This window comes from Lissotriton vulgaris, chromosome 3_1, assembly GCF_964263255.1.
Source record: "Lissotriton vulgaris chromosome 3_1, aLisVul1.2, whole genome shotgun sequence".
NCBI lineage: Eukaryota > Metazoa > Chordata > Amphibia > Caudata > Salamandridae > Lissotriton > Lissotriton vulgaris.
The window spans coordinates 943,199,091-943,225,496 of NC_141689.1; the positions used below are offsets into that span (position 1 = coordinate 943,199,091).

The window sequence follows — 26,406 nt, forward strand, 5'->3', positions numbered from 1 at the left end:
AGTTCAGGGTTGACTCTGTGGAGAGGGCAAAGATGAACAAATCTCACCTGCCTTCTTGCCAGCGATCAGCAAGCAGACCAGAAGCTCCAGGGGGCCTGCACTCTGTGCTGGCAGTCATTCTGACCTTTCCACTATGCTGAGGAAGTCTAAAAACTGTTACTCTGCTAGAATAGGTGAGTGTTGTAGCAGTATCCGTTTTGGGCCTGTCCAGGCTTCAGGTAAAGTTGAGCAACTTTCATGAAAATCCTATTTTGGGCCTGTTTACAAAAAATGTATGTTCACCAATGAAGTAGATTGGCTCAGTACTGTTAAGAGGACTTTTTGCTAGTACCCAGGGCCGGCTCTAGTGTGGTGCGACCGGTGCCACCACACTGGGTGCAGACTTCACATGAGGGCACCTGCTTGCTACTTTATATTGTTTTCAAAGCACACCCGCGTTCCTGGCCTCCAGCAACTTTCAGCCAATAATAAAAATGTAGTAACTCTGGTGATTAATGTTCTTCCTGGAGAGGGACCGTAGTTTTGTATAGTGGAAGTTTTGATTCCTCATAAGGTAGTGCAGAGGGTTTATATGCCTGATGCAAAGAATATATACCATCCACGTCACAAAGTGAATATAACATAAATAGGCAGACACTTCCTTTTGTTACTTGCAGTGTACAAGTTAAACTCCTAATGTAAAACAATGAGCTACTAACTGTCATCAAAGAACTCAAATTCAGACTTCAAGTAAAGATTAGAGCGTATTGATTATTTCCCCATACTTTCGTTATCCTAATGTTTCACGAAGGGTTCATTTGGGTAGAAATAATTTCTGATTTTTAAAGAGAACCCCCAACCATGGTATTACATTTCAAATTCTGAGTTTGTGCTTCTCCAGACCAAGCCACCCTAAACTATACTCCCTACCAGTATAGATGACATTTAAATCCTACCCCTTGTAGTCCTCCGACTTGTAACGTTTCCTATACATTGATTTACAAATATATGATTGGTTGTCTCTGTAATGTGTGTGCAATGTAAAGTGCTGTGACACCCTTCACTTTAATGAGTGACACTATAAAACTAATTAAATGCATCTGAGAGAGAGTGGTTATGGAGACAGTTAAAGGGTGGTAGTGCGGAAATCCATTGCGAAGGTGGTCATTGGGGAGGGGGCGTCAAAAATCATTTTTGCACAGGGCGCCACCTGTGCTAAAGCTGGCCCTGTACCTTTCATGATTTGACTTATAAAGACCAGTGTTAGATTTAAAAGTGGGAGAGGTGACTGTCTAGCCTATACAGCAAACTATCATTTTGAAATTCTGTTACTACAGCGAACGTTAATCAAATATTTGGTTGATATCCTCTCAAGATATTTATGCACCCAGATCTTCCTGCCTCCAATAAATTCATAGAGGTCACTTAACTAATGTTAGAAGCATGATTTTAAGCATATCAAAAAGGTTTATTTTGACATGAGTAGTGCAATGTTTGTCCTTCATCAGGGCCGCAGATACCATGCTGAAGCTATGCTTTTAACCCCTTCGATGCTGATGACGAGCTCAGCTCGTCATCAGCCACGGGTGACGTGTGCGGATGACGAGCTGAGCTCGTCATGTAACGCGGTTATTCGAAAACAGCCGCACAGCGCAAAAATAACCGCAGCAGCGATGCGGTTAATATGGATGATTGTAAGTGCACTCTGCAGCCCATAGGTATCATCTGGCCTTTATGCCACAGATGTAATTTCTTTGCTACTATTCTGTGGGACCTTACCTAAAATTCAGTTACTCGAGTTAGGGTTAACCAATTATTTATCAAGCTTAGGGGAGTCAGAAGAACCCATTCACCAGGAGATGTTTAGCAATCTCCCTGTTCCCAGAGTACCAAACTGTCAGTAAATCTAATTAAAAAAACTTGGGTAACCATGCAAAAAGATTCTAGAGGTTGGTATGGGGTAAGATGTGGGAGGGTTAAAGACCAGTCTTTGTAGTGTTTCAGAAAAGATTAAAAAGGGGGAAATAGAAGATCAATTAGAGGAAGTGAAGGGGTCATTGGGACAAGAAATAGAGAACTTGTATGGTCCCGTTAGAGCCTGAAAGGCGATCCTGGAGGTTGGAGCTGACAGTCTGGAAGTAAAAGGAATTAGTAGGTGTAAAGGTGCATTTAAAGGTGGAGAGGAAGAGGCTGGAACTGTTTGCCGCATTTCGATAGACAGGCATGTGGGTACTTCTTTTCCAAATGGTTGTGGTGATTGACCTTGGTTTATGGATGAAGGTTAGAGGGTATAAAGAAGTGGAGAGAGTAATGTTATAGTCTGTATCCAGGGCTTTGCTGTTGGCAGATGGGGATCCTTTTGGTTATGCCCACTGATTTATTTAGGGCACAGATGGTTGAAATTTAACAGTTTTGTGGGTGGGTGGCTTAGCATGCATTAACTTTTAACACAATGTAGCACACTTTTACATTGAATTCACTGCCAGAAATAAACCATCTGTAAACTCAATTCAGCACAAGTCATGTGATGCTTATTGAAGCACATTGATTGGTCGTGCAATTAATCAGTTTACAGCAACTGGAAAACAGATGTATATTTCTATACAGCGAAAACGCACAGTCAGACAATAAAGCGATGCAAGGTTAATGACGACAAATCACACCTCGTTCTCCCAGTGCTGGTAAACTGTTATTTTGTTGGATGTGGCTTTTGAATACATTAAAGAATGAACAATTTAAAGAGACAGCACAACGGATATAACCGTTGCCAACTTATTTTCGAAAACTCTCCCGAAAAAGTATGGTGGCCTATTTTTAATGATTAAAATTGGAAGCACCTAAAATCAGTACAAACGAGAACTGTATTGCATGAGACACGGTTTATGCGAGCCAGTGATGGGATTGTCATCTGCTATTTGTAGCTGAGAAGGCTAGTCACATTTATTGTATTCCGCTGCCAAGCCTGCCTGCCCAGCACAGATTACCAAAGCGAGCCGCGCGCAGCCTCTGCCAAAATGCTCCGCACTTGAGATGAAATATGTGTCTGACTTAAGGCGTGGGAAATGTTCCAAGAATTTGTGCATTTCTCACCAATGTGATGGAACTGAACGTTTACCAAAGGTATTCCTTGTTGGCAGGTGGAGTGGATACAGCAGCAGGTGGTTAAAAGGAGGATAAAGCGAGATTATAAGGCTGGTGGTAGCCAGTCTCCGTTTTTCAACGACCCCAAGTGGCCAAGTATGTGGTATATGGTGAGTATGAACATTGGCCGTTTTCCTGAAATGTGTCTATGGTGGGGTCCACGCCTTAAATGGTGCTGCATGTCCAATAAGCACAGAACATGCCATTTTAACTCTTATAAACACATCTATATCCGGAACAGATATCAATGACTGTATCCCAAAGCATTTTGTTTTCCTCATTGTAGGGCTCAGAGCGGGGTTTTGGAACTTTGGATGGCATACGATTTAGAAACCTTATTGTGCACTATATGTATAACAAAACACAGACTCGTGCTTTGTGATGTTCCATAGGTCACCAAGATGTTGTATGTGCATATCTCACATTTGAAAGACACAAGGCCAGCTCAACCTTCCATCCTTCCTAAGTTGATAAAATGTTTAAAAAGTGTTATCGGCATTGCCTGTTGCCTACTGAAGCTACCCTACTAACTAATATTAGGTGAAATTAATACACTGTTTCTAGCTGACATCTTGACTTTATATATTTATATTTATATATATATATATATATATATATAAAAATTCCTGTCTGCCAATCGTAGGCAGAACCAACAGGCACGGACCTCAACCAGACTCACAGAAAGGCTTCAAACGTAATGTTGTGGAGAAAGCAGTGCAGTGTATTCCAGAGTAAACCACAGAATCAAACAGGCATAATGCCTGCCATGACGCATTTCACTCGACACAGCGGGCTTGATCACATGATCGACACCCCAGCGCGCTTCTTAACCAATATATATTTATGTCTCGGTCTTGAGCCATTTTCAGCTATAGGTCCCTTGGCCAAGAAGATCCTATAGTAGGGAGATGCTACATCAGCAGAAGTGATTGACTGCGCCATGGATATTGCGACGACTGCTCTTCTTCATCGCCAAAGCTGGCTTAGGGCGACATGATTTTATGATTTATGAACTGCAAGTAACTAAAAATCTCTGTGACAAAAAAAGAACCCACTGAGCGACACAAATAAAATACACTTACTTGTATAGTGCACTTTCTTTCTTCACTACGTTATGATGAGTCTAACTGCTACTAGACAAAACTCGATCCCTCTCAAGCAGGAACAATAATCACCAGAGTTATATTGACATTTGCCTGGACAGACGCGCAGCGGACGCACTTAAGTCTTCTAAGGTGACCTGAACTGCAACAGTGCACGCAACTGTGGAGCGCCTGGGAAAGGCCTCCTTTTAAAATTTCCTGTCTTTGATTTTAAATTTACACAGAGCTTAGCTAATTAACTGCACTTGTAGAGCGTCTGGGAAAGGGCTCTCACATCATAGTTCTGCTGCCTAATTATTTTAATTTGCCGCATTAGCACAACTACTTTGTATTTCAACACTTTACCTAATTTTAACTCACCTCTTGCACTTTGAATCGGCGTCCCTCCCTGGTTCAACGCAGACAGTTCCGTTTGTTTGGAGGGAGGCGCCACCTACCGAAGTGAGGCACGACCACTTCCGCTGGAAACTAGATGAGAGGTTAGCAGTCTAGCTTATCTCCCTATATAAACACATGCCTGGACAGATGCGCAGCATACGCCCGCCGCTGGCGTGCCTAAGGCAAGCCCCTCTGTGCCTGGACGTCGCCAGGAGTAGGAACCCCTGCCGGTTCTGCACAAAAACCTACAAATAGGACTTCTCACACCTATTCCAGTCAAGAGCTGGTTATGATTAATAACAGCTTTACAAACAGATGGACAGCAAATAAGGCGTGCTCTATACCCACAGAAGTAGGGGGGCCGTGTTCTTGCAATACCTGTAAATTCCAAAGCATACAATTTCAGCCTCTGAGAGTCAATATCGCTACTAATCTGGGCACTAGATCCCATCACTAATCCATCGACAGTATATGCTCTCCTAGGACAGATAGTAGCGAAGGCTGGAACTGCTTTCTGGCCAATGTAAGGTCTCTGCCAAAACATGCAGTTAATATATGGGACCTGTTGTCCTCCACTAACCCTCACATAGGGTTTCTGACAGAAACCTGGACTAAGCCATCCTCCAACCCAGCAATCGCCGTGGCACTTCCATATGGCTACCACATACAAAACCTAGACTTACCACACAGGGCAGGAGGAGGAATAGCCATCATTTACAAAGACCCTATCACATTCTCCATCCTAGACCAAGTATGTAATGACCAGCTGGAAATATAGTTTTTTTAAAAATGAACTTGCATCAAAATCTTAGCTGGACAGGAGCTTTATTATATCGGCCCCTCGGACCACTTTCCAACACCACTACACAGCTCATTGAACTCATTGCTCCACATTTCATATCTGCAGAAATGTTCTACTCCTTGGAGACTTTAATGTACACAGCGAAAACCTAGACAACCCAGAGGCGTTGTCCCTTCTGACAGATTTGTCCTCACTCAATCTAACTATCATAAATAAAGACCCTACCCATCAGGCAGCCCATACTTTGGATATAATATTAACAAACTCCCCCGATATATCCTATGGAGCAACGCTCCCCTTGACTTGGTCGGACAATTCTATGGTCGAGTTTCGTGTCAATGGCCCCAAGCCACAGACTATCCCCAAGTATTACCCTAAAAAAACCCAGACACTGGCATTAACTTACACCATCACATTTTCAAGCCTTCTTTTGTCCACCCCAATACTCTGAATCAGAAAATGTAGAACGCCTAGCCTCCTTCAATGCCAGCCTATTATCCACTATGGACAGCTTAGCTCCTTTGAGACCATGCCCCACGAACATAAAACGACCTCAGGCACCGTGGAATTCTGCCACCCTGCGTCTCCTAGAAAAGTCTATGCAAAAAACTTGAACGCCAGTGGTGACACTTACGTGACCCAACAGATAAAGAAAAAATGTAATATGCATTAACTAAATACCGCAATAATTTAAAAAACGTGTGGAAAACTCACATCGCAACCACACTCGAACAAGCAGGGAGCTCTCCGAAAATTCTCTACCAGATCCCAAAAACATTTATGAACCCTACGTCCTATGACATTGTATCTGCCCCATCTCAAACATTGTGCGACAATATAGCAAGCCATCTAACCCAGAAAATTGACATGATTTATAATAATATAACCTCAACGAAAGACTCAGACTGACCCTGAGCTTGATCCCCCTACCAGCCTCACCCATCTCTCACATGTTTGAGAACTTCCTGCTAATCACGACAGAGACCGAAGCTCTATTAAGTAGGGCTAAATCAGGGTCCCCACGGAACCTCATTCCTGCTAAAATAGCCGCAACTCTGTCCAAACAATTTTCTGGCCACATTTGCTCGATCCTAAACAGGTCCATGAAGGAAGGCACCCTCCCCCTGGATTGGAAAGCTGCCCAGATCCTTCAAATTAGAAAGAATCCTAAAATCTCCACGGAAGACGTAACTAACTACTTCCCCATTTCCCTACTTCCCTTAAACACAAAATCTTGGAAAAACACATTAATAAACACCTTTCAGATTTTGCCAAATCTACAAATTGCCTGGACCCCGCCCAATTGAATTCCGTCCCAGATATAGCGCAGAATCCGCACTGGTGGCAGTCACGGACAATATCCGGATGTTGCTGGATAACGGTCAACCAGTGCTTTTGGTACTGCTTGGCCTTTCCATGGCATTTAATACCATCTCACACTAGACTCTACTCGGAAGATTGGGTGACATAGGCATCTCAAGGAACGCATTGAAATGGTTGTCCAACTTTCTGTCCGACAGAACTCAGACTGTTAACCCAGGCTCATTCCGCTCACAGACTACCAGGGTGACCAAGGGAGTACCACAGGGCTCATGCCTGAGCCCCACCTTGTTTAACATTTACTTTACTCCCTAGGCTAGTCTATTGAGGAAGTTGGGATTCATCCCAATATCCTACGCAGATAACACCCAACTGCTCCTCTCATTTGGCAAATCCAACTCCAACACCTTTGCAGAAGGAATGAAGGCTATAGCAGAGTGGCTGGAACTCAGTTTTCTCCAGCTAAATGCAGCCAAGTCAGAGATTATGCTATTTGGCTAAGCCACTGTGAAATGGTCCCCCAGCTGGTGGCCAGAGGAATTGGGTCCTACTCCTTGTCCCAAACAGGTGGTAAAAAACCTTGGAGTTCAATTGAACCACAAACTCACATTGAGAGATCATGCCTGTTCCACCACTGGAGCATGTTTCTATAGCCTTAGCCTACTTAGAAAAATCTTCCCTTTCTTGCCACTATCAACCAGGAAAACCTTGATCCCGGCTCTAATCCTATTGTAACGCGCTGCTCATTTCAGCCAATAAAAATTCCTTAAACTCCAAGTGGTTCAGAACACCGCTGCCCGACTGGTGACCAATGCACCCCTCCCCCTCCCCCCCCAAGAACCACTTCACTCCCTCTGCTTCAAAAACTACACTGGTTGCCAATACAGAAGAGGAACACATTTAAGATCTGCTGTATAGCATACAAAGCAGTAAACAACCTAGGCCCCCGCTACCTAAACGATAAATTGGTTGACTATGTTCCCTCCAGACCCCTCCGCTCTAGAGCTAAAGCATTGCTCCAAGTCCCGCGCTTTAAAAAAAACCCGCCTTGGCGGTAAAGCCTTTTACCATCTGACCCCACATTACTGGAATGAACTCTCCATTCATAAACCTCACTGTTCTGATCGTCCCTCCTTAGCTCACTTGTGTGGTCCTAGCGCGGAGATACCATCATGGGGTGATTTGGGTGCTCTAAAGTAAAATAAATAGAAATAGACAATTATATTGTTGCCTGACACCTGCTAGACACACAGAAAATTGCAGCAAGTGCTTGCAAACCTATGTTATTTCTAAACACTGCACCCCCAAGGTGAGCACGAGGTGCGGCTGCACTGGTCGCACCTCCCTAAAGCCTGCCCTGCCTGCATGTATAAGGACCATCTGCATCTGACATTTTCCATTATAAATGGGTAGCCCTGGGACCTTGGGGGACAGCAGGGTTCAGTACAATATTCTAAGAAATCCTATTATATATCCTGAAATAATCTCCAAAACAATACAACCATATGTAATATAGCTTTCCTGGAACAGCATATTTCACATATGTCTCCAAACTCCATCCCCACTCCCAGTGTCTCAGCAGAGACTCATACTATTATGTACAACACCTTTAACCCTCCACAGCAGCACCCAGTTCACTACACCTCACCTACACTGTAAAAGCTTTTCACATAGATTACTGCAAGCATTATATTAAACTTTGTCCACCATCCTGTTTTGCTTGCCCATGTTTAATCTTCTCCCTTTAGACTTGCTTTGATGCCTTTCTTTTCTTTTAAAAATTAATTCAACATTTCAGAGTAAATGCATGTTGACTATGGTTATGACTCAGAGGTCCATCCCGGCTTGTACCTTTTAACCTTGGAAATTATTCTTTTTTTTTTTTTTTTTTTTTTTTGGTGTTCAAACTACTTTATTGATAAGAGCATACAAGGATACACAGCTTGAGGTGCCTACAACCCGGAGGCCGGCAGCAATAGCGAATCAACAATACACAGCCGTGTAGCCGGCATCCCGGGGGCCCGGCGGCACATCACAATTAGAAGTCTTATCACAGCGCCGTCCGGCGGGGCAGTCCAAGGAAGGATGTATTGTAGTCGAACAGGTTTTGTGCGAGCAAGAAGAGAATCTCACTCCTAATTTTTTGTAACGGGTAGAACATGGAAAAGAAAAGAAAACCCCAACTTCCCAACGAGGTTACGTATGTGCGATGGTGAAGTATGGTGCAATAACAATGTGTTGTAGTGGCGTAAAGTGGTGGGTCTGCTAGGCGCCAGTGTGCGGGGCGGTGAATGTCCCGGGTTCAAGGACCCAAGGCAGTGGTAGTCCATGGAGTGGCAGTGCAGAGCTGCCAGTGGTATGCAGGACAGCACTCTCCAGATGGAGGGGGGGACATCCCGTGGCTTATCGGAAGGAGAAGATGGCCGCAGGAGGGGGGGGCGAGGGGGGCGGTGCCGTGGAGGCTAGTACCACCTGTTCCATGAGGAGACTGCAGGGGGCACAGGGGTCCCATAGGTAGTGGAAAATAGCATGCGCCATGTAGAGCCAGGTAGTAATAAGGCGAGCAAAAATGCTAAAGGGATTGAGAAGCAATGAGCCCATCGCCCGACGTTGCATCATCGACCGAGCGTTTGAGCAAGTAGTGCACCAGTGGGTCCCAAACATTCCTGGGTCTACTCGTGAGAGGCAGTAATTCAGAAAAGGTGTTATGCTGATCTTGGCAATATGTTAAGTCAGTTAACCAATCCTTGAACTTGGGCGCTCTGCCCCTGCTCCAGCGGCAGGCGACACGTCGCTTGGCTAGGAGGAATGCAATATCGACGAATTTTCTGCTCGCCTTGGATATGTGCTTTGTGTACCCAAGGACGGTCACCAAAGGATCAGCGGGAATGTCCTCTTCCACCATCTGCACAACAGCCTCGATGACCTGACGCCAGTAGTCAGCAACTTGGGGGCAGGACCATGCTAAGTGGAGAAAGTCAGCGTGGTCTGCACGACACCGTTCACAGCGATCACTATCGGCCAGCCCGAATCTGTACTTCCGGACCGGCGTGTAGTAGACCCTCTGCAGGTATTTATAATGTATTATTTTCAACCTGCAACTGGCAGAGATGCGGGAAGTCAATGCGCAGCAGTAATGCCATTGGTCGTCCGAGACCTCTGTGTCAAGTTCCTCCGACCAGCGCAGTCTGGCAGCAGAGACCGGTAAGGGAGCAGCTCCCCGATATTGGCGGTAGAGCCCAGAGACCAAGTGGGCCCCATCTGGAGATTCCAGGAGGTGGTGTAGCGGAGGCAAAGTTGCAGGTTCAGCAGGGTAATCCGGAAGGATGTCCCGCATCCCCGCGCGCAGTCTTATATAGTAAAACAGCTCAAGGGGTGTGGGGGCATGCGAGTGGAAGAAAAGATCCGCCGTTTTGAAAAGTCCGTTGTGGAACAGGTCGCCCCAGAAGGAGACGTGAAGTTTGCCACAGAGCTGCCGGAACCCCAATTCCGATAGCAGGGCAAGGTTCGGGTGATAGGCCAGAGGAAGCTTAGGAGAGTAGGGCAGCGCGCAGAGGAGCCGCCGGGCGAGTCGCCGCCACGCGTCCAGGGTGCATGAGACCGAGGTATTCGCCGTAGAGATGGAATTCTCGGAACAGTGCATCAGACCGTTCAATGGAAGTGGGTGTGCAATCCAATCCTCCACTGCTATGTGTGGCATGAAGGGGGTAGGAGCCATCCAATGGTAGGCGAAATGCGCTTGTGCACACAGGTAGTACGCCTCGAAATCAGGGATGTCGAAGCCGCCTTGGTCGTAGGGAAGGGTCAACGTGGACCACTTTAGCCGGGGAGATTTGCCACCCCAAAAGAGCCTACGCAGTTCGGCGCGGAGTGTCCTAAAAAAAAAAGCCCCTGGGTAGTAGGGGATATTGAGAAAAAAGTACAGAAAGCGGGGCAATATCACCATTTTAATGAGGGAGGCTCTGCCAGCCATTGAAAGCGGCATCGTGATCCACCTGTCGACAGAAGCGGTCAGTTTAGTCATGGCCACTCCGTAATTGGAGCGAAGTGTCTCATCTTTATCCCGTGCTACGCGAATCCCCAAATAGCGCAGATCATCCTGGCACCACACCAACGGATAATCCAATGGGAAAGCACTCACCGCGTCAGTAAGGGGAAAAAATTGTGATTTGGCCCAGTTAATATGAACACCCGACAGGCCACCGAACAGGACGAATTCACAGAGTAGGGGATTAAGGTGTAATTCCGGGTACTTGACATACAGCGTGATGTCATCCGCATAGAGGGATACATCGATTTGCCGCTGCAAGCATTGAAACGCTCCCTCACGGTGCAGTTGACGCAGGCGGCATGCCAGTGGTTCGACCGCAATAGCAAATAACAGGGGAGAGAGCGGGCACCCCTGGCGAGTACCTCTTGTAAGACTGATAGGTGACGATAGCTTCCCATTGATCAGTACTCTCGCCGTGGGGTCCGTGTAGAGGAGGCGTACCCATGCCAAGAACAGTTTAGGGAACCCCATGCGTCCCAGAACCGAGAAGAGGTAAGGCCACTCGACGGAGTCGAACGCTTTGGTGGCGTCTAGGAACACAGCCGCCACTGGGATATCAGGGTGGACAGAGCGTAGCAGGGAAAACAGGGTGCGTAAGTTATGGGAAGTAGATCTGCCGGCCACGAAGCCAGACTGGTCGGGCAGGACGATCCTAGTCATTAGCAGTGAGAGTCTCGTGGCGAGTACTTTAGCAAGGATCTTCACATCACAATTTAGAAGGGAAAGTGGGCGGTAAGAGTCGCAGGAAGTAGGGGCTTTGCCAGGTTTCAGAAGGGAGGTGATAACCACTTCGCGCATAGACCGAGGCAGCTTGCCGTCAGCCAACGATTCAGTAAAGACTTCATTAAGCACGGGCGCCATAATATCAATATAAGCTTTGTAGAATTCGGCTGGGATGCCATCTAGCCCTGGAGCCTTCCCATTCTGTAGGGACATAATGGCCTCGCGAACTTCCTCGAGTTCAAAAGGCGCCGCCAGGAACTCCCTATCGCCATCGCTGAGCCAGCAGAGCGCCACGTCATCCAAATAGTCAGCATATGGAGCATCCGCCTCTGCCTTGGAAGTGTATAGTGTGGAGTAATGTGCTGTGAATGTAGTCAGTATCTCATCCGATTCCCTAGTGACAATGCCAGTTTCATCAGTAAGTTCTAGTATGGTATTGAGCTCTCGTGGCGCGCGCGTGAGTGAAGCTAGTACCTTGCCAGGCCTATCCCCCTCGCAGTATTTCCGGGCCACCCAGTGTTTGCCCCGGTATTTCGCCTCCCTGGCAGCCTCCTCTTCATACTTGGATAGTGTGTCCCTAAAGGTCGCCTGTAGTTGTGGGTCATCACTCGTCACCATTCGGAGCTCCAGGGCACGCAACTCACTCTCCAATGTAGTAATGGTACGCAGAATATCCCGCAGGACCCCATGGCTCTTAGAAATGCAGAAGCCCCGAATGGTTACCTTGAAAGCTTCCCATATGTGTTCCACTGATTCTACTGAACCCTTGTTTCTAGGGAAGAAGTCCCTGATCTCCTCCCCCAACTCTGTACGAAAAAGCTCGTCAAGGAGCGTATCTGGGCTCAGCCTCCACTGCGGTCTCGGACTATCCCACCCAGGAGTACGGAACTGTAGTCTAACAGGGCTGTGGTCCGAATAGGTTCTAGGCAGATGGTCAACCACCAACAGGTCTCCAATGACGCCACGGGTCACCAAAAAATAATCCAAGCGCGCCCAGGTCCCAGTGTGATGTGTAAAGTGCGTGCCCTCCCGCCCGTGGGGGTGTATCTGTCGCCAGGCATCCAAAAGTCCACCCTCCTCCATCACTCCTTCTAAAACTTCCCTAGCTCGGGGCTTGTAAGAGTTAACCCCATCCGCCCTATCAAGTGAGGGCGCTAAGGCCAGGTTAAAATCACCTCCCCAAATGATATGCCGTGCCCCAATGGAAACGATTGTGCCCCACAGAGTGGAAAAAAAAACCAGGTGAGTCAACATTCGGTGCATACATTGAGACAAACAGATAGGTGTCATGTCCCACCCTCCCCCACAATAAAACATATCTTCCCTCTTTGTCCGCTATCTCACCCATGCGGAGGAAGGGTACACCACGGGCGACAAGAATTGCCACACCTCTGGCATAAGACGAATAAGAGGAGAAAGCGCGGGTACCCGCCCATTTCTGTCCAAACGGGGCGTCCCCGCGCACGGGCAAGTGTGTCTCTTGTAGCAGAGCTACTTGTACATGGTGTCTATTCAGGTAGGCGACAATATTCCTGCACTTCCGGGCATCGTTCAACCCCCGAACATTCCATGAAAGGCAAGTCAATCGCGTAGTCAGGTTTACCGCAGCCATGAGTACAATGACAACAAAGAAGAAAGCGCCCATTCGGGCCAAAGTCTAATATCACGCCTGCACCAGGATCGCCAGGTCCCACACCACATCAATATAAGCAAACACAATCTATGCATCAGTAACCTCATGAAATCCAATCTCCCCCCACCCACCCCAGCATCCCAAACATGCCAGCAGCCATGAAATCCCCAAAAACTTCCCCCCCTCATCCCCCTCCCCCCCAACTTCAGAGCGGCAAATAGCCAAACATGCAATAGATCAGCGGGGAATACCCAACTGGGGATCATCCAAAGGTACGCGCTGCCACGATCCGGCCTATATCTCCATACTGTACCGCCCTCGGTGGAGACTAGGGCCGAGAAAGCGGTCCTTGGTATACGTTACCACGGGGGGTGTGCAGTCCAGGAAGTCCGATCCTCGTGATTCTGCCGAACCACCAATTGGGAAGCCAGCGCCGACCAGCGAAGAAGTACATAGGTGTCTGAGGACGAAAGCCATGAAGGCAGTTTAATCCTCTTGACGTTCAGGAGGCAAGTCGTCGATCTCTAGTCCGTCGTCAGGTGCCTGGTTGTCTCTGCGCGCTCTCCGGATGGATTTGAAATAATCCTCGGCTTTCTGCGGGTTAGTGAAGAAGCGCTGTTTGCCCTGGTGAGTAACCCTCAGTTTTGCCGGATACAAAAGTGCATAGTCTATCTGGGCTTCCCTCAGTTTCTTTTTTATCGGAAGGAATTTGCGCCTTTCGTCCTGAACCATCGGTGTAAAATCAGGATAGATGGAAAAGGTGATGCCTTCATACCTCAGTGACCTCTGCGTCCGGGCTGCTCGAAGGGCCGTGTCGCGGTCTCGGTAATTCAGAAGTCGAGCGATTATGGGTCTCGGTGGCAGGCCAGGCTGGGGCATAGGCGCCAGTGATCGATGAGCCCTCTCCACTATGAACTGGGAGGAGAAGGCGTCCTCCCCGATAGATCCCTTGAGCAGTTTCTCCACATAGAGTTCCATTCTACCTGTGGCAGTGGATTCCGGCACATTGGTAATGCGAATGTTATTGCGGCGGCTCCGCGCTTCTAAGTCCTCATTCTTTGCCGCGATTATGCGGAGGAGGTTATCCATTCTCGCTAGCTGTGTCGCGTGGGTCGTGGTGACATCGGTGTTGTCGGAGATCCTCCGTTCCGCAGTGGTAAGGCGTTCCTCATGGCAATCCACTTTATGGACCAATGCGTCCAGTCGGGCCGTGACTCCATCCACCTTCTCCACCACGGTGGCGAATCCCTGCCGCATTTCCAGTAGCAGGCTAGCAATATCCGCAGCAGGTGCATCAGGCGGAGCAGGTTGCGGGGGCGGCTCGCTGGGACCCGGGCGCGTCTGCGTCGATGTGTGGCCCTTGCGAGTGTTGTCAAAGCTCAGTTTGGGCTGACGAGCGTCAGGACGTCCCATGGCGGAGTCTCCAAGCAGGTGAGGGCCCAGATGGGGTGGTAGAGGCAGTGAAAGTCAAGCGGGCGGGCAGCAACCAGCTGCACACCAGGAGTGTCTCAAGGCCAGAGCCCAGCAGCAACACAAGGAGCGTGCAGTGCCACAAGCAGCGCCCCACGGCCAGCAATTGTTCTGTGGCAGCAGTCGCCCACCGCGCCCCCAGCAGCAGCCTCGGGTACCTGTTAGGCAGTGTCTGCGTTGAAGCACCAGTCCCAGCGCCAAGCCTCCGGATCAACTGCAGGAGTCGCGTCCCACCTGCCGTTAGAAGGCACAATGCAGCCTACCTGGCAGTCCCATGGGGGAAGGGCAGTCAGGTCACTCGACAGCAGCCATCCACGCTGCCAATGTACAAGGGATCCGCGGCGCTCCGTGGGAAAGGAGCGCCGTCTGTGGAGAGGGGACTCCTCTCAAGTGCAGCAGCCTCCAAGCAGGTGAGGGCCCAGATGGGGTGGTAGAGGCAGTGAAAGTCAAGCGGGCGGGCAGCAACCAGCTGCACACCAGGAGTGTCTCAAGGCCAGAGCCCAGCAGCAACACAAGGAGCGTGCAGTGCCACAAGCAGCGCCCCACGGCCAGCAATTGTTCTGTGGCAGCAGTCGCCCACCGCGCCCCCAGCAGCAGCCTCGGGTACCTGTTGGGCAGTGTCTGCGTTGAAGCACCAGTCCCAGCGCCAAGCCTCCGGATCAACTGCAGAAGTCGCGTCCCACCTGCCGTTAGAAGGCACAATGCAGACTACCTGGCAATCCCATGGGGGAAGGGCAGTCAGGTCACTCGACAGCAGCCATCCACGCTGCCAATGTACAAAGGATCCACGGCGCTCCGTGGGAAAGGAGCGCCGTCTGTGGAGAGGGGACTCCTCTCAAGTGCAGCAGCCTCGCCTCCCGAACGCTGTAGCCGGCTGTCGAGTCCGGTATGTAGCGGCATGCAGCTCCGGGTCCGCAGCGACAGCGGGGACCGGCGCGGCCGTCAGCAAGGCAGCAGCCGTCCCGCTGGAAACAGGTCACACTCCGTGTCTGCAACGCCGTGCTCAAAAGGATGCCAAGCAGAGGATGGTATGTGCCGCTCACCCTCTCGACCTGCACAGCATTCCGGCCCGGAGGGGTGAGGCAGGCAGGGTGGTTGCACGGCCTGAGCGCCTCGTGGCGGACCCCGGAGTCGCGTAGTTGTGGTGGCCGGGTCCCCTCACCAGTGTGGACCAGGGCAGGCGTCGGGCAATCTGCAGAGGCTCGTAACTCTGGCTCCGAGTCTCACAGCCGTCCCAAATTTCGACCGAGTGCAGAGAGCACTGTCTTGTTGCAGGAGCCGGGCTTCTGGGGGTGACACGGCACCCCGTGGCAGCGGATCAATGCAGGATCGATATCCAAGGAGCAGGAGCTGCAGGTCTAGGCAGCCATTCCGCAAGCGCGCCCTCTAGCGCCCCCCAACCTTGGAAATTATTCTTTATACAGTCCATCCCTCTCCAGATCCCCATCACATGGCTGGTGGCCAGCTGTGACCAGATTCTAGGACATATCCAAGTTAAGCCTTCCTGAGTTCTGGCCCATAGCTAACATTTGGTCACAGCTTAATTGCACCACTATCCTCAGCCTCCCATCTTCCCCTTGCTCAGATTAATACAGTGGCAAACAACGCCTGCATGCCTTGGCTTAATTCCATTGAGCTGCTTGTCCCACTACTGTTGAAATAAGTTTCTAGCATCTTCTATTTTTCTTGGTGCCAAATGGAAAACCATTTATTTAGATGCTTGACCCTCTTACAATCTTTAAGCGTTCTACGGAATTTTCAAAGCATATTTTCTTTCTGCACCATCTTAATTTTTGTGATATGTTTCAGTTTACTAATTATTTGGTGCTGCATAGTTTGCCTCTAATGCATCCATTATTCTCACTTCGATGTTGCCCTCTCAGTTCTTTTAAACCTCTCCCAAGTTGGGCATTCAGAAGGTAAGACTTGCCTAGTGCAGCATGAATCTGGGTCAACTTTATTCTCTTTAGTGAAGTCCTTCAGTTTTACTCTCCTTCCAATTCTTGGCACGTTATTTGTTCACTTTCCTTTATCCATGTTCCTTCAACTCTTGGAAATTATGCCTTTGCCTTGACTGACAATGCTGGACATCTTCATACTGGACCAGTCAGTGTCTGCATCATATTTACACACACACAAGAAGATCCCTCAGATTTCGAGGGCTCAAAGCAGCGCCTGCTGTATAACACTTCCCATATGAAAAAGGCTGCCTGGTCACCACAGGTTTAGGTTTCCAATAGCGTCTCCATCTCACTCTGCCTCGTCTTCACTTCAGAATGTTTTGCTAATTAATACCTAGCCACCCAAAGGCATTGACAAAATCTGTTCTGTGAAAAAAGTGTGTGCCAAACGGTTTGTGAGCCTATCTGCACAGCTGGTGAGGGGAAAGTAGACTGGTTTGCTTACAGTTTTGCCTTTTCCTAGTTTGTGCGTGTTGACCGAGTGGGGATATTCAGATCTTACTCTGAATATCACCACACTGTCACCATGGACCGTTGTGCGTCGATGAAGAAAGTTTAAAAGGAGCTATAGTTTACATCAACACTGCAGTATCCACAATTCTTTTGTCTTTTGTAAGTCCCAAAAAAAATGTTCATGAGTAAAAGGGTTTTAGTAATAATTCTAATAAATTCAAACTATTTTCTTCAGAAGGTAATAATCTTCTATCATTGTTCTTACAAATTCAAATAATCCAATAGTCAATTTTTTAAAACATGATAAAATACAATATTGGTGAAAATTTTAGTCCAGAAAGTGATAATGCAACAAGCGTGCTCCATAAAGGAATTTCCCTAATCTAAAATAGGTTAAGAATAAAATAAGGGTTCAGCTTAGAAACCCAGTAAAGAGTTCTGATTAGAGAATCGTGCATAAGCATAAAGCCTTGGCACGTCAAATAGAAAGAAAATTGTTGAGCTGGAAAAATATTCTCCACTATAAATCAGCAGACCTCTAGTAAAAGTGAATAGACTCAAAAGTAATCTCTCGTGAAGAGAGATATGGTGTCAAGAAACCCAGGGAAGGATCTTGGGTAATGCGACGGCCTACTCTAGGAACACACACTAATATAACCAGTATCACATTCTCCGTTCACAGCATCCAATAGGATTTCAGTAAACTGGGAGTAGGTAAACTCCCCCGTTTCTCACATCTGCACAATGGGCCACAGATACAAGCCCTTGAAAAGATACTTTGGCCACATTTTACGGGTCAGACAGTTCTTCCCATGAATACTCCTTCTTGCAGTCTCCTGTGCTTCCGATAAGAACCTCACTATCTGTTGTCTAATACATAACAAATGCTTATTCACGAAATAACAGACTGGTTCTGGAAAATTACAGCATCTGCAGTGGAAAGGAAAAGCGTTTGTTCAAAACATCACCTCCACATGAAAAATAGGTCTTTTAATGTTAGCATATAGTCTCTGTTCACATAACATCAAGAGATAGGCTAACAAATCAGTACATTATTTTTTTTTATATGCCTATAATGCCCAAGTATGATTACTTTTCTCAAATATAATACAATTACTTAAATAAGATTATTCACACAGACAGTGGAAGTCTTTAAATATTTCAGCAATATTCATAGGTGGTCAGGTCCTGCCACCCATCCCACATTTTTTCTGGGCCTGTATGCGGTGCAAGCAATGGTTGAGAAAACAGATGTCTAAAGCTGAGGAGATCAGGGCAAGTTAGGTGTTGTCAGTGTATTGATGAACTTTCATGCTGTTATTGGTGAATATTGCCCTAAATTCTGAAGCTGTTGCCAGTGGGTAGAGTCCCAAGGTACTCCATGAAGAGGTGAAGATGACTGGACAAGATGTGAATCTAGGGGACCCTGTGGGGAATCTTCTGGAATCTGGAAGTGTTTATGAACTTGTGCCTATCCAATACTTGTGCAGAAAAACAATGAAAGATGTTGCAAATGAATCTCATATTAGAATTCAGAATGTGAATCGATGGCAGTTTGAAAACTCCAGCTCTTTCATTAGGTAGGGGATTATCTTTTTCTGTGGTCTTGAGAACGTCATCCAAGATAGCTGACTTAGGGTTGCAGAATGGTCTGAAGTCAGATTAATAGTCCTGCAGAAGATGGCTGGATTGATGTAATCTTGTGCGTGAAGTGCTGTCTTTTTTATTATATTTCAGATGGAGGGTTGTGGAGTGTACTGTATTGTATCATTTGAATACCACTCCTTAACGCCCTCCTGAATTTGAAGTGGTTGTTGCTGACTCATTTTCTTGAAAGTAGTTTGTTTCACAGCTTGACCATATGAAACTGAAATAAATAGCAGCACATTGAGTTTTTTGGAAGGGATTGGTAGTCTAGAATGAGGCCATTCTACAACAGAGTCCTGCTTGATGAGATTGGTCTTTTTAGTTGGTGGAAGGTAGATCTGAAGCTTTGGATAGCCAAGAATGGAATACTGAGCTGCATATGACAATTGAGCTGCAGCCTGGATAGATGTGGATGTATAGCCATAGATGTAGGTGTTGTTGTATGGCTTCATTCTGGAATCTTTGGTGTCTGCGCAGAAGGTAGCGAGAGCCTCGGAGGTACTGTCTGTGTAGTCTAGACTTAATAAGACGAAGCCAATCATGGTCTGAACCTTACAAGTAAATTCTAGATGTGGCAAGATGAGATGTAGAATTTGTGTGGTGTATACCGCACTTTAGCATACATGATCTACTTGTGGCACTTGGGACTGATTGGAATTCGTCATAGCTTACAGGTTTCTTATTTCTACCACAATGATTAGCGGGTGTCAGAATTCTTGGGACCAGATAGTGGTGTGTTTTCCACAGGTGGCAATCTCATTTTTTCTTAAGTTATTATTGAGGTGTTTGAATAGCATCCCGCTGTTCACTGCTTGCAGACACTGTCCCAGGGAACAGCAGTTGATGTCCGAGAGGTTTTCATGCTTTGCGTTATCAGTATATTGTCCTGATACTTTTAGCAGGAAACCTTGAATGATTTGTAGTCTAGTACGGGGTAGTCATTGAAGTGAAGAGATAGGGTTTACCCTTGTCAGATGTTAATACAAGAATGCAAGAAGCTGAAAAAAATCTCACAAATGCAGAACTAAATCTACTCCTGTGAAGTACAAAGAATCCAAGTAATGAGCAGATGTTGTGCTATATAAAAAGCTCATCACATAAAATTCATCAATACAATCTGAGCGCTCACTTCAGCACAACCAAGCATCATGCCAGAAATGAATTGCTGCAGTTGTATGAACAATGTACCTTTTGCTATGGACCTTCAAAGCAGGTGTATGTTTAATCTCTAGTTGAGTTTATGCTGTGTTTATACCTGGTACGGCGGGGTTTGGGACCTTTTTTCTTTTTTTCTTTTTAGTATGAGAGAGACTGTCTCCGGTATGAATGTAATCATGTGACAGGGCAGCCACTTTGACAACACAAATTAAATATGGGCTGTCTAGATGTGGTTCCAGAACAAGGGAGCCAGAGAATTTAGTTGAATTTTTTGGGAGAAAGGTGACTGAACAGTCCATTCTGACCTGTTTCCCTGAAGAGGTTGTCATGCAGAAAACCAAGTCCCAGTGTAGCGCTTTCTAAAGCACTACACAGACCATGTCTGAGGATTATACTTGGAGGAGTCTGAACCAAGGATGCCTCGCCTTTGTAGTGAAAATGAAGAAAGGGGAGGCATAGGCTTCTAGATGGAGCCAAATAGGTGCCAATGCTTCAATAACCATCCCTGTTGCTGACTGGTGACTGGATGCAGGTAAGAGATGGGTGAATTATGAGTGAATGTAAATGTAAATGTAAATGTACATGTATTTATATAGCGCAAATCGCCCACATCGCAGGCATCTATGCGCTTGCTTAGGGAACCCGTCCTGGTATTCCCCTGTGAGATAGCCCCGGCAGGGTATCCACAAGGTGAAAGCCAGGCATCCCGCCGCGAGGGGCCGTTGTGCAGATTAAGCAAGCTATTGCCCAGAGTCGCAGAGTGTGAACCCGTGAGTCGAGTAGGCACCGGAGCGAGAATTATCGAGTCCGTGGAATTATTGAGCCCAACCCCCGTCGAGGCGGGGAATTGAACCCTGGTCCAGGGCCGATCTCAGCTTCCGGGTCTGCCGCCTCTAACCCCTGAGCCACACTTCTCCACATGATGACTGAATGCACCACAGAACAGTCCAGGATACCCTACTAGTAGAACTACATGGGACTAGAGTTAGCCTCGTCCAGTGGTGGGGTGCTGTCCATCATTTTTTGCGTAGCACCTTTAACTCTAAGTGGGATGAGTATGCCCAGACGTGGGTCCCTTGCTTACTGTGCCACTGGATTGATTTGCATAAGGCTGGGTCCAAACTGGGGTGGTGTGGTGGACAAAAGAATGACTGATTAAACCCAGATCCCTGTGACTATTGGTGACTGTTTGCATTGTCCAGCATTCCGTCCTTCAACTGTTTATTCTGCACTGGATTCAAGCTAGACTGGCTGATAAAGGGTAATGCCCAGAAACCGGTCCCAGGATGCTTGTTTCCGGTCCAGGGAGGACCTGGCTTGGCATTTCGGTCTGGACTGCTCCCATGAGGCACAGGGTCAAGACTGATTTGCATATGGCTGGGTCTAAACTGGGGTGGCATGGTGAGCAATTTAGCAATGGATTTAACCCAAATCTCTTGACTGGGTGGGATTGTATGATTTATTTAGCATTCCCTCCATTTGTTTGTGCTGTTCAATAACCACCAGACTCTGAGCTAGGATTTGTTTTCACCAACTATAGGTCAAAGTAGGCACATGGGGAAAGTAACACTTTATTTGACCTTAAAGCTCCTCTGACGTCTATGTGGAGTGAAGAATTAATGTTCAAGACTCACAAAGGATCTTAGAGGGGTGTCAGAGGTCAAGAATGATCCTACAGGGTCAGGTAAAAGTTAAACGGATCTACTCAGTCACATTTAAGTATGTTGCTATCATTTAATAGATTTCTGGTCCATCCAAAGTGCACCAAGGCTTGAATGGGTGAGGAGCAAAATGGGATTTAGTCAGTTTGGTAATAAAAATGCCCAGATTCGCATTATATGTGAAACCCGCCTACTTGGGTAAGATGTTTTGTGAAGAGATACTCCTGTAGAATTTGAAGAGTGGATTGTAGATAACCTGCGTAAGTAGACCAATAGCTATAAAGAGCTGTTCATGGCAAATACTGTCTAGGGAGAAATACAAGTTGCAGCAAGCTGTAACTGTGCTTTGCACCAGGATGTGAAGGGTTTTTGAATGGGCTTTAAACTACAAGAGCTTAATTTCAGCATACTTAGAACCTGATTTAGAGTTTGGATGATTGGTACTCCGTTGCAAACGTGACAGATACCCATCTGTCTTATTTCAAGTGTATTAGGGAATAAAGTACTTCTAATACGGCAGATGGGATATGCAATGGAGTAATCCATCCGCCAAAGTCTAAATCAACCCCTTAATCTTTTCAGTGAAACTCTCACTGTGGCCTGGCTCACCAAATGTATGCTGACATTGACTAAATAGAAACCCCACATCCGGTGCTGATGAGAGACAAACTATATAGTGTGCTGCAACAGACAAAGGTGATAACTGATGAAGTCATGGTGAGGGACATTTGAAGTGTCGTCACTTATCTTGATCCAGATAGGTTTGTGAACGAAGTGGAATCACTTTAAAATGAAATGAATGTAGGGCAAAACACCAATATGGGTCACCAGGATAGCCTGTATAATTAAAGGCATACGTAAATGCTGGCCTAGTATTCCTTTACACTTGCACCATATGTCCCCCTACCACATGTTAAGAAATCAGGTCTCTGACTGGCAATTCAGTGGGTAAGTGAAAAACATTTTCTCATTGATATCGTACAGCTCCAACTTTTTCTTGCATATAGGAAGATGCATGGGCAAAGATAATAGGTCTCGCCTATGCAAGACTATTTTCTTTGCTAATGTGTTTTAGACATGTTGTACACCAGCGTGACTGCTATTCATCATGGCTAAAAGTTAGTGGAGTGGTTTAGAGTGGCGAGTACCTTAAATGGCATAGTGGGAATTGCGTGGAGTGGAGTGGAGTGGAGTAGAGTAGCATAAAAATACCTAGAGTGGAGTGGCATAGAGTAGTTTAAAGTGGGGTGGAGTACCTAGAGTGGATTAAAGTGGTGTAGAGGGAATTGCATAGAGTGGAGTGAAATCGAGTAGACTGGTGTGGTGTACCTAGAGTGGAGTAAAGTGATGTAGAGGGAATTGCGTGAAGTGGCATACAGTGGTATGGAGTGTGCATGGTGTGGTGGCAAACTGTCATTTCAATAAAAAATGTGTTCTCTGATGGCAATTACATTTGCACATACAGTTTTACTGTTAAAACTATACAGAACACAAATTATGTGTGAAAATTACCCCATTTTGTGTATTGATTTGTTTTGATCATATTAAAATATTTGTTTCCACCACACTTCAGAATTACAAAAACAGTTATTTCACAGAAGGAGAAAGCCCCGTGATTCAATACAATTCCGGTTGACGTCTAGCTCTCAGAACCAGAAATCTGGACTTTTATTCTTAACTGAAACTTGAAAGCAATTTCAATGGGAGCAGAGGTACCCGATTATTGGTTAGGTGTCTGTTTTTCAAAAGTTGATAAGGGGGATCCATCAAACTACATGCCACCAATCCTCATTGATATATCACAAACGTTGTTCTCAAGGCACCTGCTGGAGAGACTAAATGCTTAGATCCAAGAGGGGAACAAACTGTCACCATTGCAAGCTGGGTTTAGAGCAAACGCAAGTACTATGGATCACATTTTTCAATTTCTTTTTATTCTTTGGAAGGTATGTGACTATAACGATAGAACACATTTATGTAGTATTTATTGCTCTATGCGCAGCCTTTGCCCTTATCCTTAGAGAGAATCTGTGGATGGCCTTAGGGCGAATGGGAGTTCCCAAATACTTATTGCAACCATAATAAGACTCCACACAATTAACTATGCTAAAAAAAGAGGAGGCCAGAAAGGCGAAGTGATCAAATGTATCAGGGTGGACAGGGGAGTACATCAAGGTTGTGTCTAGGCGTCAACCATGTTCACTCTATATATAAATGGGTTGATTGTCATTGGATAATTGCATTGGTGACTCAGTCCCCCTCCATCCCCGATTGCTGGCCAGAAGATATAACGATTTACAAAAGGGGGTGGTGATGAACAGAGTGTCTGAGTTAAGCAGACCACTCTTACCCAGTCCAAAGATCAGGGCTTGATCCATCACCGTTATTTATCTCACTGCCCCATTCCAGCTCAGAACCTGGCTATATGCAAATCAGTCTGTCCCTGGCCCAGTGCATCATGGGAACAGGGCAGACTAAACTACCAAGCCAATTCTTCACCAGAAAGGAGACAAGCTACCGGGGACCGGTTTCTGGCATTTCAGCCTTCTTCGGCCCGGCTTGCTTGAATCCTGATGGAGCAGTGAGAAAGGGACTCATGTCTGAGTATACCCTGCCACACCTATAGTGGCCAAAAACGATTTACAAAAGGGGGTGGTGATGAACAGAGTGTCTGAGTTAAGCAGACCACTCTTACCCAGTCCAAAGATCAGGGCTTGATCCATCACCGTTATTTATCTCACTGCCCCATCCCAGCTCAGAACCTGGCTATATGCAAATCAGTCTGTCCCTGGCCCAGTGCATCATGGGAACAGGGCAGACTAAACTACCAAGCCAATTCTTCACCAGAAAGGAGACAAGCTACCGGGGACCGGTTTCTGGCATTTCAGCCTTCTTCGGCCCGGCTTGCTTGAATCCTGATGGAGCAGTGAGAAAGGGACTCATGTCTGAGTATACCCTGCCACACCTATAGTGGCCAAAAACGATTTACAAAAGGGGGTGGTGATGAACAGAGTGTCTGAGTTAAGCAGACCACTCTTACCCAGTCCAAAGATCAGGGCTTGATCCATCACCGTTATTTAACTCACTGCCCCATCCCAGCTCAGAACCTGGCTATATGCAAATCAGTCTGTCCCTGGCCCAGTGCATCATGGGAACAGGGCAGACTAAACTACCAAGCCAATTCTTCACCAGAAAGGAGACAAGCTACCGGGGACCGGTTTCTGGCATTTCAGCCTTCTTCGGCCCGGCTTGCTTGAATCCTGATGGAGCAGTGAGAAAGGGACTCATGTCTGACTATACCCTGCCACACCTATAGTGGCCAAAAACGATTTACAAAAGGGGGTGGTGATGAACAGAGTGTCTGAGTTAAGCAGACCACTCTTACCCAGTCCAAAGATCAGGGCTTGATCCATCACCGTTATTTATCTCACTGCCCCATCCCAGCTCAGAACCTGGCTATATGCAAATCAGTCTGTCCCTGGCCCAGTGCATCATGGGAACAGGGCAGACTAAACTACCAAGCCAATTCTTCACCAGAAAGGAGACAAGCTACCGGGGACCGGTTTCTGGCATTTCAGCCTTCTTCGGCCCAGCTTGCTTGAATCCTGATGGAGCAGTGAGAAAGGGACTCATGTCTGAGTATACCCTGCCACACCTATAGTGGCCAAAAACGATTTACAAAAGGGGGTGGTGATGAACAGAGTGTCTGAGTTAAGCAGACCACTCTTACCCAGTCCAAAGATCAGGGCTTGATCCATCACCGTTATTTAGCTCACTGCCCCATCCCAGCTCAGAACCTGGCTATATGCAAATCAGTCTGACCCTGGCCCAGTGCATCATGGGAACAGGGCAGACTAAACTACCAAGCCAATTCTTCACCAGAAAGGAGACAAGCTACCGGGGGCCAGAAGATATAGTCATTATTATTCGCTGACGATACCTTATTATTTTCTAAATCCCTTATGGGGCTGCAGAGCCTATTGAATCGATTTTCCTTTTCCTGTCGGGAATTTCAGTTGGAAATATATTTATCAAAAATGAAATTCATGACCTTCAACACATATAGGTCCTTTAAAGGTAAGATTAAGTTGGGTGCCACGTATTTGGAGAAGGTGAAACCATTTGATTATCTAGGGGTCAGACTCACTAATACATTATCATGGTCCTCACAAATAATCAAGAGCTAGGTGACACTACAGTATGTGGAGCATGCCATATCTAAAAGGTTGAGGGACTCAGATTTTAGGCCCATACTACCGGTAATTGAAATCTACAAGGCAAAAGGCACTGCAGCAGTCTTCTATGGTGCTGTATTACGGGGAGTGAATATCATAGGAGGCGTTGTAATTATAGAGAACAGTTTTATGAGAACCGTGTTTTCCCTCCCTCATAGTGCTCCCCTAACCACTATTCGTTTGATCTGAAAAATATATTGCGCATGTCTGCATTCAGGCCCCTGGCTTTTTGGGTCAGACTATGAAGAATGACTCTTCATTGTTTTTGCATGGATCAATTGCTGAGATTATTGCATTAGACCCTAAAGGGAAAATACCCAGGTTCAAACATGTCAAGAAGTGGTTATACAGTCTGGGGATGCCTGAGCTATGGACTAACCCTGGAGTGATGTTGAAAAAATCTCTTTCCAGCCTAAAGAAACATATTGGGGCTACATTAATCACAAGTGATTATGCTGTGTCCATGTTGGTGAGTTAACAAGCAGATGTCTGGTCTTTAATGATGGAATGATGTGGGAGGATTTTCTTAATTGCTTACAATCACATAAGGCAAGATCCCTGTATCTAAAGCTAAAATATGGCATTTTACCACTGAATGAGCTCAGTAGCAGATGGGTGGGACGTTTAAGTACCCCAAACTGTCCCCTATGCTCAGATAGCTCTGAATCTTTGGGCCACTTGTTTTTTTTGC

At 46.7% G+C, this 26,406-nt stretch overlaps 1 protein-coding gene across 2 annotated transcripts in view; it reads left to right on the forward strand.

Moving 5' to 3' along the window:
- PCSK5 (proprotein convertase subtilisin/kexin type 5) overlaps window positions 1–26,406 on the forward strand; it is a 1,065,339-nt gene that overhangs the window by 266,735 nt on the left and 772,198 nt on the right. For both annotated transcript variants that reach the window (XM_086961287.1, XM_086961288.1), the window contains exon 3: window positions 3,117–3,230. In XM_086961287.1, coding sequence (XP_086817413.1) covers window positions 3,117–3,230 — 114 coding nt within the window. The remainder of the gene's footprint in view (window positions 1–3,116; window positions 3,231–26,406) is intronic.